At 37.4% G+C, this 22196-nt stretch overlaps 2 protein-coding genes across 2 annotated transcripts; one reads left to right on the top strand and one right to left on the bottom strand.

Annotated features, from left to right (window-relative positions):
• Window positions 1-12690: 12690 nt before the first annotated feature.
• On the top strand, window positions 12691-13658 carry LOC110780657 (putative F-box protein At3g24700). The gene is made up of 2 exons (XM_021985002.2): window positions 12691-13613; window positions 13655-13658. Exons 1-2 carry the CDS (start codon window positions 12691-12693, stop codon window positions 13656-13658), a joined length of 927 nt encoding a protein of 308 aa, XP_021840694.2.
• Window positions 13659-19864: 6206 nt separating this feature from the next.
• LOC110779600 (uncharacterized) lies at window positions 19865-21646 on the bottom strand. Its single transcript, XM_021984090.2, has one exon. It carries the CDS (start codon window positions 21644-21646, stop codon window positions 19865-19867), a length of 1782 nt encoding a protein of 593 aa, XP_021839782.2.
• Window positions 21647-22196: the final 550 nt, after the last annotated feature.

Genomic DNA, 22196 nt, shown 5'->3' with positions numbered 1-22196 from the left:
AAATATTATCGGAAATGGAAATATTGCCAGAATCGGAAATATTGCCGGAAACGGAAATATTGTCAGAATCGGAAATATTATCGGAATCGGAAAATAATTCCGGAAACGGAAATATTAAATATTTGTTCAAAACGGAAATTAATTCCGGAATCGGAAATATTAAATATTGTTCGTATCGGAAATGAATTCCGAAAACCGGGAATTTTATCGGAAGCGTATCGTACGAATAAGCATCGGACGAGGCCTGCCGGACGAAGGCCCAGCACGAAGCCAGGCCATCGCCCAGCAAGCAATGGCGCGCCACAACACAGCCCAAGGCTGCGGCAGGCCTACCGCAAGGCAGGCCCAGCGCGCAGCTTAGGCCATGGCAGCCTCGTGGGCTGCGGTAGCTCGCATGGGCTTCGTGGGCATGTGGGCTGTGCGCGGGCATGGCCTGCGTGCTTGCGGGTCATGCTCGTGTGTGTGTTTGTGTCCATGCATAATTCCTAAAACTATTAGGATTTGATGTATGATTAAATTCCTATTCCTATTAGGATTATTTAATTAAATAGAGTCCTTGTAGGATTCTAAGTTTAATTAAGTCGTATCCTACTAGGATTCCAGTTCCCTTTCCAAACCTCTATAAATAAGGGCCTAGGGTCATAATTTATACGAACGATTGAAGTATTCAAAGGGTAAGTTTTTGAAAGAAAATTCAGCCACACTCTTGCACAATAATAACCGAAATTCCTAAGCACCTTAAGGGCGATTCTAGTTGGTCAATCTTGAGGCGGATCCGGACGTACTGTGGACTATCTACGGAGGGACGACACTTGGAGTCCTAAAGACTTGTTCTTGTTCGGTTCGGGCGCAGCTAGGGAAGGCACGCTACAAAGTGTATGCATCTATACTATGCTAAATGATTATGTGTAAATAATATGCTTTCCTGACTTTATGGTTTTTCCGCATGATTTATGTATTGTCATATGTATCATAACCTCACAGGAACCTCTGTGGCGATGCGGCGATGCGGCGGTGGGGGAACAACAGTGCGGTGTGGTAAAGGAAGTTTTCGCGCCCAGAGAAGAACCATAGAGGTGAAGGAGAGAAACCAGAGAGGGGAAGAGAGAGAATCGGGAAAATGAAGTTAGGTTGAACCAGAGGAGAGGAAGGAGAGATAAGGGGAAATGAATTTTTTTTGGATATATTTTGTGCGGCTCTTTCGTAAAATAGCCCGCACTTGAACTCAAGTGCTGCTAATTTTCTAAAAAGAGCCCGCATTTGTGAAAAATATATATATTTTTTCTTTTTGTGATCTCAAGTGCTGTCAATTTATCAAAAGAGCCGCACTTGAAGGGAAGCACATGGCAATTTTTCCTCTAGTGTCGGTTCGCAGTTCGTGAGATGATTAGAGAAAATTAGGTAACACTGGTGCATATGCATTAATTTTAACCACTAGCTCGAGACTTTATCGGTTTCATTCTACAAATTAGACCTTATGTCGGGTATAGCCAAACTTCGGACGATTTTAATTATGTGTCCGAAACCCGCTATTTCTAAACTTAAGATAGTAACATGAAAATAGGCGGGCACCAAAGATCATTTGTACATTCAAGTCGAGAGTTTAATACAAGAAAACATTCTCAAAAGACTTGTGTTCTCTTCCAACTCAATCTATATGTTTCCTTCAATAAGAATGGAGTGAGGAAACCAAGGCAAGACACATGCCAAGTAAGTGTATGTGATCAAGGGCACTAGTGATAGACTACATAAGTTCGAAGTCATTGGTGCATTAAAACAGTGATGTCACAACCCGTTCAACATCAAGCTCATTATATATCTCTATAATGGGCGAACCATGTAAAAATACGTTTTAAACATAGAAAAATATCTAAGTCAGTCGTATATTCACCCACTATTACCCCACACGGGAATCGTTAAGGGTATACATGCACCATCTCGGCCACCAACGGAACTCATCAAGTGATTTCTAAAAAAAATATTGAGAAAAACGGAAGAGAGACGCTGGGATTTTGAGGGCTGGAGCTCGAAAAATAGAAAGAAGTGTGAGATGGAGTGTGAACTTATTAAATGGCCCTCAAAAACGAATACATGGGTTGAATAAAAATTAGATAGTACGGTTTTCAAAGTACAAATATCTGAATTTTTAAGGACAATATTAACATTACAATTTCTTTACGAAGATATTATGGGAAAAAGTTAACGGTTTAAAATAGAAATAGGCACATCAGGGACATCGGATTAGGATAATAGACTCTATATTTTAGGGGGATGGGTGCTCCGTAGGAGAGACATGTGAGAACCTCAAACCAAATAGGTATTGAACAAACAAATAGGGACATCCATTTATGGTATAAGTAGTTTGTAACTAAACAACTAGCTACTACAAGTAATTACAAACTAGTTAACTACGTACTGTACAAGACTTATAGTTAATTACACCCTACGTTCTTGAATGTTAGTCCATTTTGGAACCTAAGACAATCCAAAATAAGTACACATGTCACATGAATTTCAATAGAATTTAACCAAGTAGGTAGCTAGGATAGATAAATAATTAAGGGGTTCATTGGGGATAACACTTTATTTGGGAGTAAACCAGTGAGTCATTTAGATATTTATAAGGGTATAATGGGACAAATATTGGAAAAATAAGGAAATATTTTAAAAATGACTAATAAAAAAGAACAATTCAATGCAGAACGAGGACCAACATTAAAAAACGGAGGGATCGGCAGTATCTATCTATATATTATACTAAAAGAGAGGAAATCAATGTGGTGATGGCAAATGTCACTCATTGATTGGCCTCTCTTTTAATTAAATAAAAATAATTAAAACACTTTATTTAAGGAAAAATATTATTGATTTTCATTATAAATCCTCAAGATTCTGTTGATAATAAACATACTAAAAAAAAATCAGCTCTTTTCCCCTTCCTAATTAAACAAATCATTTATATGGAGGATATACTTCAATTCAATATCTTATTCCGAAGTATATTTTAAAAGATATTGTTGCCAAACTAAAAAATACCTTTTATATTTATGTATTAGTGAAGTAGTAAACATTAAATGGTATTACTATGACATACGGAGTAAATGTTAACGCAACTGATCTGTTTCATATTATGTCCATACAAAACTAATTTAATGAATGTATAGGTCGTAATATTGACACAAAAATTTAACTAAAAAAATACTCCCTTTGTCTATGTTTATCCCGCCAAGAACATAATAAAAGAAAGTTATTGCACAATTACGGATAGAGTCATAATAAGACAAGTGGTGGGCCGGGATACATAAAATGGGTAGGTAATAGATGAGAAGGATGAAGATCGAATGGATTTATGATTTTTTCTATTTTTTTTAAAAAAGTGTAATAAAAATCGAAAGCTTTTAATATACGAAGTAAAAAATACATAACAAGATAAGATAGGTGAGCATATGCATACATATAACTTAGAAAAAAAAATTAATTTGTATTTTACTATTTATTTTAAGTTCAATTTAAAAGTTGATGAATAAGATAAATTTTTAAATGAGTCAATTGAGTTAAGAGGGTGGAGTATGAAATTTTTGAATGAATATTTGGTCGAATAAATTGGGTGCACATTATAATGTAACATATTTGATCTACTAACAATAAATCATATTATATCATACTGGGGGTGAAGGGGAAAATATGAATTTAGAATTTCTAACTCGATAAGTCATCGTAGACTTTATAATGGTTATATCTTACAATTAAGGATTTATATGTCGTAATATTGACCCAAAAAGTCAACTAAATAAATACTCCAACTGTTTATGTTTATATCACCAAGAACAAAATTAAAAAAGTTATTGCACAATTATGAAAAGAATCATAATAAGATAACGTGTGGATCATGATACATAAAGATACTCCGCCCCTTCGTTCCATATTGATGTTCCAATTTATACTTTTCACGTTTGCCAACGCACATTTTAGATAATTTATATCTCTAATAATGTATTTGTAACAAATATAAATTTTTGATATTATTAAATTATTCATTAAGACGAATCAAACAAGACGCCACATAAATATGTTTTTTCATATGTATTGGAAGTAATTTAGAAGATTATGTTCAATTGTTAATAATGTCAAAATTCTAAATTGAAACATCATTGTAGCTAGAAAGGAGGAGTAGATGAGAAAGATGAAGATCAAATGAACTTATATGATATTTTAACAATTTTTTTAAAAAAATGTGTAATAAAATTCGAAAGCTTATAATAATAATAATAATAATAATAATAATAACAACAACAACAACAACAACAACAACAACAATAATAATGCTATTATTACAATAATAATAATAATAATAATAATAATAATAGCACAACATGTTTATAGACTCCCGTCCAACTTTATGTAACCATTTACACGATAATAATAATAGAATAAAATAATAATAATAACAATAATAAATAAATAAATAAAAATAAAGATGAAGATTCTAATATAATTAATAGTAATATTTAAAATTATAATTATAAAAATAATAATAAAATAAGATCATTAAATAAGAAGATGAACTGAACTGAGCTGAATGGAGCTGAACTGAACTGAATCAAACTAAATGGAACTGAAATTAAGTCCAAAAGATAAAGGCCTACCTCCATTCCTAAATGATCTTTACGCTTACTATTTGCACAGTAATTAATGAATTTTTGTGAACATGTGATGGTGGGGTAACAAATGAAAAATGAGTAGCTATAAATTTTCCAACAATGTGATGGGATGAAAATTAATAGTAATATATTGGGTAAGTTATGGTGGATTCCTATAACAAAATATTGCAAGTTGCATGTTATAGTGGGTCAAATTAGGGTACAAATGCAAAGTTAATATGCTAAAAATGGAACAAAGTAGAGTGCAAAGAACTTTCAGGAACAGACTTAAACGGAAAGCGAAGAGAACTTTCATAAACGGAGGTAGTATAAAAAAAAAGTGTATATTACACATAAATTAATTACAATAGATACATTATTGTCAGATTAGGCTGGCTGCATTTCATGATAACAATGACTCAATATGAAAAAATTCATATAATACATTAATGTTTTACGTAGTCAATCTCATGCATAATATCTTAATCATACGGAGTACTAGCTACCTGACATAATCATATCTTAGTATATTTTACTTAAATAACGTATCATGAACTTTTCATTTGGAATTCGATTTTGTGTAAGACTTTTATACACAATAATATTATTGACAACATTACTAATATACATACATACTCCTTTAATCCTTTATGCAATCTCATGGTACATTATCATACATTTATACAATGAAATTATGAATATCTTTGCATACATGAAAAATAAGACCCGTGCGATGCACAAATTATGAATTTTAACTTTCACATACGAATATATGTGAAAGTTATATACTTCCTCAGTTCCAGAAATATCTCACCATTTGTTTTCTACCCTATTCACACTATGACTTTGACCATTTTTTGTGATTCGTACGTAAAGAAATTTTAGTCATTTATGGTCATGTTAGATTCATATCGATATATATTTTCTAAATATTAATTTTTTATAAATTTTTTTTGCACACGATTTGAGATATTAAGAGTCAAAGTAATGGTTAGATGAGCAAAAGTCAACCATGGTGCGATATTTCCGGAACGGAGGAAGTATATATATATATATATATATTATATAACCGAATTGACAACTAAAACAATTAAGTGTTTGTCGTAATTTTTTATTGGCTATTTTTATTTTAATTACTAACGTTTTAAGAAGTATGTAGCTGACCCACTATTTATTAATTAAATGAAAACACATCAATAAGATATGAAAAGTTGAAAACTATCATCAAATAAATTAACTAATATCTAAAATCTTATAACTTTAGTGTACGGAGTATTCTCAATTCCATGAATATTATTATCTTCAATATCTTCATAAAATATTTTATATCACAATTAAAATAGTAAAACCGGTGAAACGGATTTAATGAACATTTGTCTGTCTCCACCCTATTAGACGGTAATATATATGTAGTGATTCGGCGAGTGATGGACGTTTATAGAGATAAAATTGTATCCTTCTTAGTGATGTGGTGGGTTTGTTTTGGTTTTGAGTTTTAGCCAACATAATTTATTTCTTTCATAAATACTTCACAAAGTACAATCAATTATTTAGTTACTTATTTATTATTTTGACCACATATATAATAAGTGAGTGGAACAAAGAAAAATGGAGGTTGGGTGCGTTCTCTTCACCTTATTTGAAATGAATTTTTAAAACTTATCTGAACTTACTGGACTTGAACCTGATTAAATCTAATGAAACTTATGGATTTGATAAGACCTGATTTCAAGAGAATAAACTTGAGAATGGACGAGTACTTAAAATGGGTGCGGGTAACACAATAAAAAAATGAGAGTATTTAAACTTAATATCAGATCTGAAATGGGTCGGGTTGAACAAGTATCGCTGGGTTACCTCGGGTTCGATCAAGTTTACCTCGGGTCAGGTTTTTATCGGTTTAGGTTCATATAATGTGGATAAATCAGTAGCGGAGTGAAATGGGTAGATGTTATACTCGGGTCAAGTGAATTCGGTTCCAAATTATAAAATCACAATTTTTAGTACGTTTATAAATTCTAATATTGAGGCCTTAATTAGAGAACACAAGTAAGAACTAACTTTTAAAAGTGTTAAGAATTTTGGATCAATAGCGGAATTAAAGGGTTATGAGTTGTAAACGATTCGAATTAAACGGGTTACGGGTTATAAATGGTTCTGATTAAGCGTGTTACGTGTTGTAAACGTTTCTGATTAAGAGCGTTAAGGGTTAAAACAATTTAGATTGTAAAATCGATTTCCTCGAATTCAAACGGTTTGGATTGAAACAGATTGGATCATTAACGGGTTTTAGATCCATTAGGGTCGGGTTGAAACGGATCGGGTTGCTGCAGAACATGTTTGTTATCGGGTTTCAGATCCTAATGGGGTTAATATTTTATGGTCGGTTCGGCTTGGATATAATCGGATTGGGTCTTGGGTTCCAGCTCGCGGGTTAATAACAATTTGGGTTCTAAACGAATCTGACCAACCCAGCAGGTCCAACGGTTCAGGTTGAGAATTGACTTCTCTCAGCTCATAGGATGATAACTGATTTTATACCTAACATGAAATTATGGGTGATGCGTGAAAAGAAATAAAAAAAATGTATGTATTTTTCTATGTTTCTTTTCTAAATTAATTTAACTTTGCACTTAATGATAAAATATATAAACCGTGCATCGCACGGGTCCTGTACTAGTATCTATATAATATACTAAAAGAGAGGAAATCAATGTGGTGATGACATTTGTCACTCATCGATTGGCCTCTATTTTAATATAAATAATTAAGTTTTTAAAAAATTAACCAACAAATAATATTACGTCCACTAATATCACGTCAAATATGTTCCAACTTCCAAAAAATAATCACCATGTATAACGCATAATATCGCCGTGTTGCGCCAATATGTCATCTTTTTAGGAAAACAAGTTTAAAATCCTCTCCTAATATCACATATTATCACATAATTTATGTACAACTTCCAAAAAAAAGTTGGGCTGAGAAAATATCCTTCTTTTATCATGTATAAAGCATAACTGGCCCATATTTTTCTTAACTAATTTTTTGTTTTTTGAATTAAAACAGCTACCCATCTTTTGTAGGTGGGTTACTAATTTGAGATTAAAACAAAATCTTATTTTTTAGGGAAATCTACGACCTATAAAGTAATTAAAGCAAGCAATATTTCAAAGTCCAATAATGGGCTGAAAATATATCCTTCTTTCAACATGTATATAACGCATAACTGGCCCGTATATTTTTTCACAAAATTTACGGCCCATAAACTAATTAACATATTGACGCAACCAAAAGCATAATACTTCGTATTATTTTGCCATATGCCAACAATGACACTCATTCCATTCCAAAATAAAATTAAAAAATCTATGAAATCTTCAACTGCTAGAATTTCTGTCAACAAAGAATATTTTGGAGATGAAACTTATATGCCATCTTTGCTATTTTCAACTCACCTCTGCAACATATAATGTATGAAATATTAGAGGATTATTATAACATGTATTTGATCATAATTCACAACCAAGCAAACAATAAATTCCATAATATAATATACGGAATATGCGTTAAGATGGCCCTATATAAATGAATTACATTATAGGGTTAAAACATCAGTTTCAATTTATCTATTATCCGTACTAATACTAAATATTATGGAATTCACTATAATAAAAGATATCACTCCCCTAAAATAATCATCGAGATTGAAGGTGAGGATTGTGAAGTTTTGGGAACAACCAGATTTCAATTATAATCGGCACTCATGAATTAATGTTGGTGGATAAGAAGGTAAATAATTCTGAATTATGATTTTGTTTGTTTTCTTATTGTTGTCCATTTTCTTTTTTTTATACATAAACCCGATGAAATACTTATTTATGTATAGTAATAAATTTCTTAAATCTATATATTATATTAAAAGAGAGGAAATTAATGTAGAGATGACAAATGTTGCTCTCTGATTTTCCTCTCTTATAGTATAAAAAAATTATTAAAAAAACTTGATTGTATAATTATTTTTCTTAACTTTTACCTCAAAATATTTGAATTTATTTTCCTCAAAAAGTAAGAAAAAAATTCATTCTATACATGGAGAATATTTTGTAAATTATCTTTTCTATATTTTGTTAACTTTTACCTCAAAATATTTGATTTTATTTTCCTCAAAAACTAAGAAAAATATTTCATTCTATACATGGAGAATATTTTATAAATTATAAATCTAACCAATATAGATTATCATTTTACAAAAAATTAATCCATTATAAAAATTTTAGTGCATGTAGTCTAATAGTTTTTACTTACATAATCAAAATACAAATAATTTAGAAAATCAATCAAGCATGATAGTGTATAATTTTTTTTACAATAACTCTATACTATTTTAACAACTTTATTCGATAATTATAACCGTCATTGATTGTACTATTTTATACGTAGTATATTTAGAAACTAAATGTGATAATTATCACTGCCATTGATAGTAATATTTTACCTTTTATCTATAATCTATCTATCTAATCTTCTATCTATTTATATAATATACTAAAAGAGAGGGTACCTCAATGTGGTGCTAACACGTGGCAATTTTTTTTACTCTTTATTTTTAATGTCTAAATGTATATCATTTGTATTACTTGCTAAGTATACACAATCTATAATATTGAATACATGGTATAACATAATTTCTATTTACTAAATTAAAGAAACTATTTATTTTAAAGATATGACTTATATTGTTATCACAAAGATATTATGGATAATATTTTTGACATAATATATGTACAATACCAAAATAATATACTCATTTGACATCTTTTATACGGTAAATAACAAGATATTTAACAAAAACTTATGACTAAATTAATTTATGAAATACATATGCTCCATATAAATGAGGGTGTATGTTTATTTGATTGCTTAAAAATTATATTCTTATTTTTTGTTAACACAAAGTTATGACAAAAATAAATATAGTAGAATGTATGTTTATTCCAAATGGGTATGCATGCGTACTACGGGGTATATACAATGCGTAGTAAAATTTATCTCTTTTTGCTAATATATAATTAGAGATATAAATGATACAAAATGTGCATTGGCAAATATGAAAACTAAAAGTTGAAACATCATTATGGTATATAAAATAAGAATTTCAACTATTATTTACAAAAATGTATAAAATAGAAATTTATCTGTTTCTTTTTATTTGCAACAGTTCCCTAAAACAGAAAAATCACAATACTTGCAACATTATAAATAGAAAACTAATTTGTATGATTTGACACCTCATTTTACTTTTCTTTATTATCTACTAACCTCTCATACACCAAATAAAATAATATAACCGCTTTCCATTTTTACTCTTGTATATATTAAAGAAGATTGATTCATTTTTCTTAAATTAAAGTGTGAAAAAAGAGTATGTTCCAACTATATAGAAACGAATCTCCAAAAAAATCACTTCAGCACAAGGTTTTGAAAATACATTCCTACTCTTTCTCAAGTGTTTTATTCAATACTCAATCTGTCCCTTTATTTGCCTCATATTCATCTTTGGAGTGTTCCTTTAAAATTACTTCATACATTAAACGGAAAGTTTTCCCACTTGCTCTCTCTTCATGTGACAGCTTCATTAACTCATGTGCACATTTTAAACTCAATTTTTAACAAAGTGAATTTTGGATATGGATCAATCAAAGGGATCGGAGGCCAGGAGTATATTCGAAAGTTAACTGAAGGTAACATGGATAATTTATCACATACATAAATTTCAGTTTATCAGTGGGAGGATTTTCTGGAGACTCCTACTCAATCGCCGCAAGTGTGTGTGTGTGTGTGTGGGGGGGGGGGGGGGGGGGGGGGGGTGGAGGAATGTTTAAATAGTTGGGTGATGCGGAAATGAATTTTGTTTTGTAGATGCGCCTCGGGTGACACGGCAAACATAGATTTTTAATTGAACCCTCCTGCCTCGCATATCCTTCATCTAATTGATTATTGATACCAACTAACCTACATATTGTAACATTTTGTTTATTTATCCAGTTACCCTAATAAGCCAACCAAATTGTCAAATATCTAAAACAGAGTTTAAAAATTATAAACTTGGGTATAGGTTAGGTTTGAGGCGGGTTTGGATGAAAGGGTGAATGTTGGAGAAGAAATGAATTTTGTTTTGTAGATGCGCCTGGCATATCCTTCATTGAATTGATTATACATATTATAACATTTTATTTATTTATTCAACTACTCCAATAAGACAAATTGTCAAATATCTAAAAGAGTTTAAAAATTAAAAACTCTCCAACAAAAAAAAAACCATGTAAGGTGTGTTTGAACTTTGAGGCGGGATAGGATAAACGGGTGGGTGTTGGAGCGGAAATGAACTTTGTTTTGTAGATGTGTAACGTACATATCGTGGGTGCGGGGATGAGGATGAGGTGTGTAGGTGGTAACGAGTGTGGAGGGACAATCTCGATCATGCTTTTCTACTCCTAAAGGGGAAAAGTCTTTCCCTTTAGGGTCGATTGTGGGCAAGGAGGGATTCAAACCTTCGACAACGTGGTTCGTAGTCACATGCTCTAATCCTCTGAGATACAGACCCCACCCCGTCTCCACTAGATCTATTCTCGGGAGTATCCTAAAAATAAGAACATTTCCTCTCCTCGGCCATTTTGGGTTAAGAAGATGTAAAAGTGCGTAAAAGGCATCTATAGTTGAATAAAGTACATGATGTGTGTAAGTGTTAAGCGATGGAATAACGTGGTAAATGGTGGGGCAAGTAATAGGTTAGTGTGACTATCAAAATAAAGGGTATACGAGAATAACTTTATGTTTGACATATGTGATGAGCGAAAATGAAAATAATTGTATCTACGTAGCCTGTTTTATTTTTATTTTTTCAATAAAGTAAGATAAGTGATGGGACAATAACAAATATCCATCATAAGTTTTAATTAGAAAAATATGTACAAGCTCTATTTTGGTTATTGTCTATAAATATAGTTTAGATTTCATAAAAATTATATATAATTTTATATTGTAAATCGTGCATCGCACGGGTATTATACTAGTTACCATATACTAAAAGACACACCAAGATCGACTAGTGGCATGTGTTTCATTCTTAGTTGGGCCTTAGTGACATGGTATAAGTAGAGGTCTCGGAATTTGGCCTTAGTTGGGCCTTAGTTGTTTCGGCCTTAGACTAATTACTTAAGCTTGGATTTGAAACTAAAAATTTCTTTTAATTACTTAAGCTGGGATTTGAAACTAAAAATTTCTTTCATTTTTTACTAGCAAGCTTGATTAGAGCAAGAATTGAGGAATTTTAAGTCGATTTGCTTGTTAAGGCTGTAAAAATGTTAAGCCGAGTTTAATTTTAATTTTAAATGTACTCTGTAATATATTATTGTTGGGGTTGTTGCTCGAGTTTCATGGGTCGGGTCAAATAATAGGTTACATCGGGTAATACTCGATTTTGGATTGGCATTGGTGTGTTAAATCGGGTAGTATCTTTGTCGAGTCCGGTCAGTTCGATTATCGATCTTCAAGTCGGGTTCAGGTTAGGGATGTTGATGAGCCGAGCTCAAAAACCGAACATTGGAAGGCTCGCCTCGAGCTCGAAACTTTTGATTGTAGGCTCGGCTCAAGCTCAAGCTCAACAGAGCCCGTAAAAGCTCGATGAGACCACTCAACTCAATTACTAAAGCTAAATTACATTGCCACTTCAGCCCAAGTAAAATTCCAAGGCCCAACTAGTACATAATTTGGATGAACATCAGTTTCCATTCTCAGCACTTTCCAAACAACGTTGGCCCATTTGTTTTGAAGTTTAAGATTTTTTTTTTTTTTTTTGATAAAAAGTTTAAGATAACAGAACTGTTATTGATACTCATAATTTCCTAATATAAAGGAAGTCGGTTTATGAAGATTTATTTGAGTATGTAATTCCCATGTTGTAAAGGACTCTATTTGTACATAAATACATTTGCCCAGTCAATAATAAACTCAACAAAATTGTGCACAAAAAAACTTGATATTAATAATGGCGGATAAATCAAGCCGCAGATATCAAAATTGTACACCAACATGCTTCAACTTTTTCACAAAAATTCTACCTTCGATCCTAAAAAAGAAGAAAACCGGTCGCCGGCTTCCATTAGAGCTCGAATCTAACATTCTCCAAAGGATCCCGGCCAAACCCCTGCTCGGCTTAAAACGCGTTTGTAAGCGTTGGCGTGATGAAATTAAAAACCCTTATTTCATAAAATCCCACATAGGTAAATTTCAAATTCATAATGCAAATTCCACGTCACTCATCCTCTTTGGTTACGGTGAATTACAATGTAACCTATATTCATTAAATTATCGCAAATCTACTTTAGAGTTTAAGAAGTTAGCTGGACATGATTCTAACTTTGTTGGTGGTGGTTGCAATGGTTTGGTCTGTTTTCTAAAATTTGATGATATGGGATTGGGTATGGTATGGTTTTCGCTACACAACCCGGTAACCGGTACAACCATAAACAACATACCTCACTTGGTTGTACCAAACGGCTACCATGAAAAGTTGGTTGTGTTGGGTTATGATTGCATTAACGACGATTATAAGATTTTTTATTCAGTTCAAGACATCTATAACAACAATAATGATAATAATGAAAGTGATACTACTTGGTTGTACAGTTTGAAGAGAATTTCATGGAAAAGCTTAAAACCTCCTCCACGTAGATATAGTTGCGGTGTTTCTAATAATACGTCGTCGTATTGGTTAATTCGAAAATCCGACTTTACATACGACGGTGTATCCGGGTTTGATTTCGAGAGTGAAGAGTATTATGACGTAATACCAATGCCAAATGATGACATAATACCAATGCCAAATGATGACGATGTTTTCTACTCGTGTGATGATGACGATGTTTTAGACTCGTCTGATGATGACGATGTTTTGTACGACCAAGTTGGGTACGGCATGTACAAGTTAGTTTTTTTTTTTTTTTTACAAGGTAAGAAGAAAAGGAAAAGCACTAGGAGACCCTCCTCGCGAGGGGCACTCCTAATGCATCAGAAGAAATGATGGGAAATAAACTAGAGTTATTACAAATATCAATATCTAATCTAGTAGAAACCAGATGACCAACATTAGCAATCCAATCTGCAGCTCTATTTGATTCTTTGTAGACATGTCTGATTTTCCAATTGCAGAAAGAATTCAGGAGAATCCGAATATCAGTAATAATGTGATCAATTTGCCAGGGAGAGGACCACGTACCAAGAACCGCATTTATTACTAAGAGGTTATCACCTTCGATGTGGAGGTTAGAAATACCCATATCACGCGCAAGGACGATGCCAAGGTGGAGAGCTGTGGCTTCTGCGACGAACGATGAAGTAGAACCTAGATTGTAAGCACAAGCTTTGTGAGGTTGACCATTGGAGTTACGGATGATTACTCCTGCTGCTGCTAAATTATGACGAACCGAACCATCGAAGTTGAGTTTGAAGAAGTTAGGAGGAGGGGCCTCCCATGCTACTGAGATGAGGTGGTGGTTAGAGGGAGGGTGAGAACGGGGTTGCCTGATAGGCTCCCCCAAAGAAAGAAAAGAGTCTATACGGGTTCTGTAGTCCCATTCCATAAACGTGTGACGAGCGCGATGATAAATTCGAAAGACATCAAACTTTTCATTACGGAAAATGGTGGCATTGCGTTCTTTCCAGAGACTCCAAATGAGGAAAATGAACTTCCTAAGTGCGGTCTTGTGTGTTTGATAGTTTTTAAAAGCTTCTTCGATTGAAGTAACAGAGACAGGGGCATCCAGCCAATGTTTGGTTAGAGAAAGAGTCCACAATTTCTTTGTCTTAGGGCAAGAGAGAAATAGATGGTCAATTGTCTCAATACGGGTGTCACAAAGAGCACAAGTATTGAAGGGTATTATATGTCGTTTAAATAGGGTGTTCCGTACACTTAAGCTGTTATGAATGACTTGCCATAGAAAGATTTGAATTTTTGGTGGTACATCCACTTTCCAAATCCATTTTCCCTTCCAAGTTGATTTGTCGGGGTTTATTCCATGAGCTAACCAAGTTGCCGATTTAACAGTAAAGGTCCCTGAAGAGTTTAGACCCCACACCGGAGTGTCGGTCATTGGTGAAGTTGGGAGGGGAATCCCAGCTATTATCTTGACATGGTTGTCCGAAAGAATGTTTTTAAGCTTCTCTAAATCCCATTTTCCCCCAGGAAGAATATAATCCGAAACTTTTTCATTAATGTTTACTTGAGTGGGGCTGGTACCAAGTAATTCAATAAGGCTACAATGACACGTCCAATTGTCTAACCAGAAAAGAATATCTCGACCATCCCCTATTTTCCAACGAATTCCTTTTCTTAAGAGTTCCCTTTGAGACAATATCTTTCTCCAAATGAAAGAATCTTTCGACTTTGAATTATAGTCGAAGAAAGTTGAATCAGTCAGGTATTTATTTCGAATGATTTTTACCAATAAATTGTTTGGGTCAGAAAGGATTTTCCATCCTAATTTGGCTATAAAAGCTTGATTAAGGGGCATAGTTCTCCTAAGGCCAAGCCCTCCCAGTTTCTTAGGTTGGCATATTGTTTTCCAGGCAATTAAGGGGATACTATTCTTTTCTTTAGTTTGATATAAGGGGTTGTTTGCATTTAGTAAAGTATACGTTACAATTTACAATGGACGTATGGGTTTTGAAGAAGAATCGAACATGGGTTAAATTGATTCATCGTCTCTCACTCAAACAAGCGGTAGAAAACGATGAACTGGTACCAAATCGTTTTCTTATTGGTCGGAGAAGGGAGGTTGTATATTTTTTCCCTCCAATGCCGTATGCTTATTCGGAGGATGAATCGGAAATCCTAATTGGGTTAGGTCAATCTATATTGTCTTTTGTTCGTTATGATCTACGCACTAGGGAGTTAAAACCGGTCGGAATAAGGGGTGAACCACCGGACGATTGGAATTATGGACATAAAGGGATGCCATGGACTGGTTCCCTTGTTTCCATCTCAGGCTCGAGTTCTTAATAACACACGATATTAAAGATATACTTGTAATTGTATCATTATTTTCACACTGCTTTATTAGTATTTTTGGAGAAATAATAAAAAGGCAATATCTCTTTTTATCTTTTGTTTTTTATTTTTATCGAAGATAACTAGTGTTCCGGTAGCGGACTTGGAACAGGAAAGGGATGACTGACTTCCGACTGAGGTTGCTGACTGGATCCTGCACAGTGAAACCGTTAACTAGCCTCGGGGGTGATCCGAGAATTACCCCTCCGATGCCTAAGTCAGATTATGCTGATAGCTCTGTAATAAATGCTTATAAGAATGATTGGGGTGGAATCGCGTACCTTTGGCATTGATGGGGGTCCGTATATATAGACGGGTTACTTGTACGGAGGACCCGGGTTATTACCCGTTGGTTCCGGATCCTCTCTATCGGCTTTGATAGATAGATGATGTCAGAACAATGCCGGCTGGGATTGTAAACCCTGGATACCGACTGCACCCTTGGTGCTTCTTGTGAGTATATGTCTATGTTACAGCTGTTATGGGCTGTCCTACCGGTATGCCGGTAGGGCTTCCCGTACAACTAGCCCCCTTAGAGTGACTACAGTTGGCTTTTACAGTCTGTAGTTGCTCTGATAAAGAAAAAAGCGAAAAGCGGGGGTAAACCCCCTATACAACTAGCCCCCTTGGGGACGATCAACACCCCATGGGTGTGATTGTTCTGAAGATGGCCGTTTGCAATGCGGTTTTGAGCTCAATACTTGTTCTGATGTCACGACTAGCCCCCATTAGGACAAGGATTGATCGCTTTAAGTGGATAGTTTTCTGTAGGCCGGCTGTCTATGTCTGTGCTTGATTCTCTTGGCTGACTGTTATCTTTGATTTCTTTGAATGACCAGCCCCCTTGGGTTTTTTAGGCTGTCTAGCCCCCTTGACTTTTTAGGCTGACTAGCCCCCTTGACTTTTTAGGCTGACTAGCCCCCTTGACTTCTTTAGGCTGACTAGCCCCCTTGACTTTTTAGGCTGACTAGCCCCCTTGACTTTTCAGGCTGACTAGCCCCCTTGGGTTTTTTAGGCTGACTAGCCCCCTTGACTTTTCAGGCTGACTAGCCCCCTTGACTTTTTAGGCTGACTAGCCCCCTTGACTTTTTAGGCTGACTAGCCCCCTTGACTGACACGTGGCGACGGTTCAATTTTTCTTATACGCGTGGCGGGAGATTTGAAAAGTGTTTTGGACACGTGTCGGCCATCCGGCAAATGTGGGGAGTTGTGATATTTTCAACCGCCCAGATCTGCTTCCTGTCGTTTCAACTTCCTTTCGTTTCTTTAAGTAACCGCTTTCTTCCTTTCTCCTCATTTCCGTTCTCTCTCATTTATCTTTGCGATTTTTCTTGCGCTGCCAATTTTCTCTCTTTCTCTCTCTTCTTTTCTTTCTAATTTGCGTCCGTCTCCTCCTGCCGTACGTTTTCAGTTGGGGTTTGGTTGTCTCTCTTGGTAAGTTTCAAACTTGGTCTGGTTTTTTAGGTTGTCCGGTGTTTTATTAGGGTTTGGCTGTCTGACTTTCTCGTGTTGTTCTTTCAGTTGGGTTATTTGAGGGACTTTGCAGCTGTTGAGAGTGAATTTCGTTGTGAATTTCCAGAATTAGGTACGGTTTCTGGCCTTACTTACTCTTTTTTTCGGGTGTTTCTGTTTTTGTTTGCATGCGTTTTGAGTGGGGGTGGCCAAAACATGACTGGTAGGGTTGGGGTTGATAATGTTATAAACCTCTCAGACACAAGTAGCGATTCTGGCATAGAGTTAAATATGGACGGGAATACTGCCGATAGTAAAGTTAAGAATATTGGGTGGGGGATAAAATCGAACACGCCGCCTCCTTTTGCGCAGTTCATGGGTGGGAATCCTGTTACCGGCCCTTTTATACCCATGACTGCGGCTCAGTTTACTCGCTCACAACAGTTACATGGCCCGCGGGCACGAATGGAGAGAGAGCTTAGGCCGAATGAGCTTAGGCTGAATGCTCTTTTATAGAGTTGTCCCTGATATATGACGTACCAACAGACGTCTTTTTTGATTTTCTTTGCCTCCTTGATATCGGCCGGGAGAACTCCAGTCGTCTTATACGTCCAGATATCGTCGTACCACTCTTTGTTTGCCGTGATGACCATTATTTCTTTTCCTTTCTCTTCCGTACTCCTTCTGTGCATGATTTCTATCATTACTGATCGACTGAGTTCGATTGCTTTCGAACTGGCCAGTTTTGCTAGGCTGTCTGCGGCAGTGTTCAACGCTCTAGGGACCAACTTGATCTCAAAAGCTTCTAATTTCGCTGTCAGCGTCCTCAGTTTCTCTTGATATCGCCGCATTGACGGCTCTTTTGTTTCATACTCTCCCGAAAATTGATTTGCCACCAACTGAGAATCTGTTGTCATTACTATCCTCTTGGCATCTGCCAACAAACATAGTTGTACCCCTGCGATGGCTGCCTCATATTCTGCTTCGTTGTTCGAAGCTGCAAAAGTGAATCTGATTGCGTATTCGAACTTATCTCCTGTCGGAGAAGTCATGACAACGCCGGCTCCCGCTCCCGACTGAGCGGCTGATCCGTCCACTGATACTTCCCAGGATTCTGCTTTGGTTTTATCCTCCTGATAAGATGCTTCGACTACGAAGTCGGCCAAGGCTTGCGCTTTTTTGCATTGCGCGGGTGGAACTCAAGATCGTACTCCGACAGCTCTATTGCCCATCGCAATAGCCTGCCGGCTGTATCCATTTTTTGCAAACCCTTCTCTAGTGGGAAGTTCGTCAGGATTTGTATGGTATGTGCATCAAAGTATGGTCTGAGCTTTCGGGCGGCTATCAGGACTGCATAGGCTACTTTCTCTATCAGCGAGTATCTCGCTTCTGCCGGATTCAAAATGTGGCTGACAAAGTATATCGGCTGCTGGACTTTGTCTTTTTCGCTGATTAGTACGGCATCAATGGTTTGGGCTGAAGCGGACACATACAACTGTAGCTTGTCGCCCTCTTCCGGCCTGGCTATCGTTGGCAAAGCTCGAAGATGGTCTTTTACCTTCTCAAAGGCCCTTTCCTCGGTTTCTCCCCACTGGAATTTTCCGTTCTGCTTAAGAGTGTTGAAAAATGGGATCGACCTGTCGGCTGATTTGCTAACAAATCTTGTCAGAGCTGCCATTCTTCCTGTCAGCCTTTGTACATCTTTGATGCTTTTTGGTTGGGGCAGACTGAGTATTGCTTCTACCTTATCTGGGTTTGCGTCTATGCCTCTCTCGCTGACAAGGAAACCCAAGAATTTCCCCGATTTTACTCCGAACACACATTTCTTGGGGTTCAGCTTCATTTGGTACCGGCGTAGAGTTTCAAACGTTTCCCTGAGGTCGTCTAAATGGTCGGTCTCCAATTTGCTTTTCACTATGGAGTCGTCGACGTATACTTCAATGTTGCGGCCTTTTTGGTTTGCAAACACTCTGTCGACCAGCTTTTGGTATGTTGCCCTAGCGTTCTTTAACCCAAACGGCATGGCCTTGTAACAGAATACTCCCCCCTCATTGATGAATGCTGCTTTTCTCCTGTCGGCCTTTGCAAGGCTGACTTGGTGGTATCCGGAAAATGCGTCAAGGAAACTGAGCAGCGCATGGCCAGATGTGGAGTCGGCTAGCCTATCGATTCTTGGCAGTGGGTAGCAGTCCTTCGGGCATGCTCTATTCAGGTTTGTGAAATCTAAGCACATTCTCCACGAGCCGTTTGACTTCTTAACCATTACGATGTTGGCCAACCACTCTGGGTAGTCGCATGGTTCAATAAATCCTGCTGCCAGCAACTTTTCTACCTCTTCCTGTATTGCTTGATTTTTTTCCGTTGAGAAGTTTCTTTTCTTTTGTTTTGCCGGCCTGACTGCTCTGTCGACATTCAGTCGGTGCTCGATTACATCCGGGCTTATACCTGGCATTTCGTCTGCAGAAAATGCGAACACATCCGCGTGTTCTCTCAATAGACCGATCATGTTTACCCGCAACTGTGGGTCAATGTCGGTTCCTATCTTCACTGTTCTGCCAGTTCCTCCTTCTACCAGATCGATTTCTTCCAACTCTCCTCCGGCCTCTACCCTAGGTAAAGTAGCCCCCTTTTCGATGCTTTCGATTGTGGGTGACTCCTGTTTCTACCTTTTCTCCTTCTTGGGCAACAGAGATTGCTCACCCTCTGATTTTGGGTTTTGGCATTTTGCCGGTCTTTTCATTGCTGCCTCTCTCGTTATATTCCTGGATGGGGTCAATCGGCCTGGTGTTTTTAATGCCGTCAAGTAGCATGATCTTGCTGACTCTTGACTGCCTCGGATTCTCTCAGCCTTCTCGAAGTTGGACATGTATATCATGGTTAGATGGTATGTTGATACCACTGCCTGTGCATCGTGGATGAATGGCCGGCCCACTATGACGTTGTATGCAGCCGGCACTTTGATTACCAGGAAGTCTACCATTAGGTCCCTTGCGGTCCTTCCCTCTCCAATCTGCACCGGTAGCCTGATGCCACCTTCCGGAAAGACCGTGGCTCCCGAAAATCCTATCACAGGATAGTTGACTCGTGTGAGCTCTTTCTCATCTATTTTCAGCTGAATGAAGGCTTCCCAAAAGATAATGTTCGCTGAACTCCCTCCATCCACCAGTATTCGTTTTACTGGGAAGTTTGCTATTTCGAGGCCCAAAACCAGTGGGTCGTCGTGAGGGTATATAATTCCGCGGCAGTCGGCTGGGGTGAACGAGATGTTTGGCATGACTTGGGGTGACGACCATTTTCTGGTGCTATGGTAGTTTATCAGGTGGCGGTGTTCGCTCAGACTTCTGCCTGCTCCACTGATTGTTCCTCCATGGCACGGTCCTCCGGATATGACCCATACTGTCGGCCCTTTCTGGCCATTGTTTCTAGCCTCTCCGCTGCGACTGGTTTCTGGTGCCTTCTGCTCTATTCGGAGTGGTGTTTGGGTGGATGGTAACCTATTGTTTGTGTTATTACCCTGCCGGCTGCTATTCTGTTGGTTGTTGTTGTTGTTGTTGTTGTTGTTCTGTCGGGCTTTATATTGCGTCAGGTAGCCTCTCCTGATCATATCCTCGATGTTATCTTTCAAATCTCTGCAGTCTTCCGTATAGTGCCCACAGTCATCATGGAATGCACAATACTTCGACTGTGGTCTGGGTTTGTCGCTCATTGGTGGAGGCCTCTTCCAGTTTTCGTTCTTGTTGACGTTGTAAATTGCGGCTCTTGGGGCGTTCAATGGGGTGTATTCATGGAATGTGGGGTATATGCTGGTTGACTGTTTCTGGTGATCTCTCCCTCTTGGGTCCCTCCTCTGTTCATCCTTTCTGAATCCCCTGTTCTGACTTTGCTGCGCCGGCTGAACCGGCCTTGGTGCGACATTTCTAGTCTGTGCCGACTGATAATGATTTGGGATTGTCATCAGCTCATCACTTTTGATGTATTCATGGGCCTTCACCAGTGCGCTTCCCAGATCAGTGAAGGATTTCCTTCCCAAGTATTTTTTGAACTCGCAGTGGTTCATTCCTCTCATCAGGGCCACCACAGCTATCTCTTGTTGCAAGTTTGGTATGCTGGTGGATTCGTTGTTGAATCTGGTGAGGTAATCTCTTAAGGACTCTCCGCTTCTTTGGGTGACTGCCATCAGTTCTCCCGACGTTTTCTTTCTCTGCTGCCGACTGATGAACCGTAGCATGAACTCTGCTTCTAACTGTCGGTAATTGTATACCGACCCCTTTGGCAGTCCCTTATACCAACCGGATGCCACTCCCAGCAGCGTTGAGGGAAATACCTTGCACCACATGGCGTCGGAATCTGTATACGGCATCATATGTTGCTCAAATGTGTTGCAATGGACCTCCGGATCCGTGGATTCGTCATACTTGCAGAGTGGGAACTTCAATTTCTTCATCGGTTCTTCCAGAATGTCCGCGCACAGGGGGAGTTTGCAGGTTGGATGGTGTAACGGCGCGGCGCGTATCTCTGGGGCGCTTCTCTTGTCTCTTCGATGACCATGGGTTCTGGCCGACTGCGCAGAGCAATCGTCTGGTTTGTATTGGGGTGTTGTTCGTGTTGCACTAGGATCTGTTCTCCGAATAGGTTTCTTATCGGCAGTCTCTTCCTTTTTTCGCCGACTGGTGTTTCCGTAGCCTGGTTTGTGATTGTCCTGGGTGCGGGTTCTGTGTTTGCTTTTTTCGCTGGCTTCAGGGCCGACAACGCGGCCATCACCGCTCTTGCCGTAGCCAACTGTTCCTCCGAGAATTGATCGGCGAGTTCAGACGGTATTTGTGTATCATCCTGGGCTGGGCTTTCGGGCTCTCCGCCTGAGTCGTCGTCCTCGACTGAGTATCAAAGGACATGCAAGGGTGTTGCTGCAGTCGTAGTTTTGCTGACTACCGACTGGCTCCCTAGCTGGGGGGTGGGTTGGTCATTGACGGGTGTTATTATTGGCTCTGCTGAGA

The sequence above is a fragment of the Spinacia oleracea genome, chromosome 6, assembly GCF_020520425.1.
Source record: "Spinacia oleracea cultivar Varoflay chromosome 6, BTI_SOV_V1, whole genome shotgun sequence".
NCBI classification, from domain to species: domain Eukaryota; kingdom Viridiplantae; phylum Streptophyta; class Magnoliopsida; order Caryophyllales; family Amaranthaceae; genus Spinacia; species Spinacia oleracea.
This window is presented reverse-complemented; position numbering and strand designations above follow the sequence as displayed.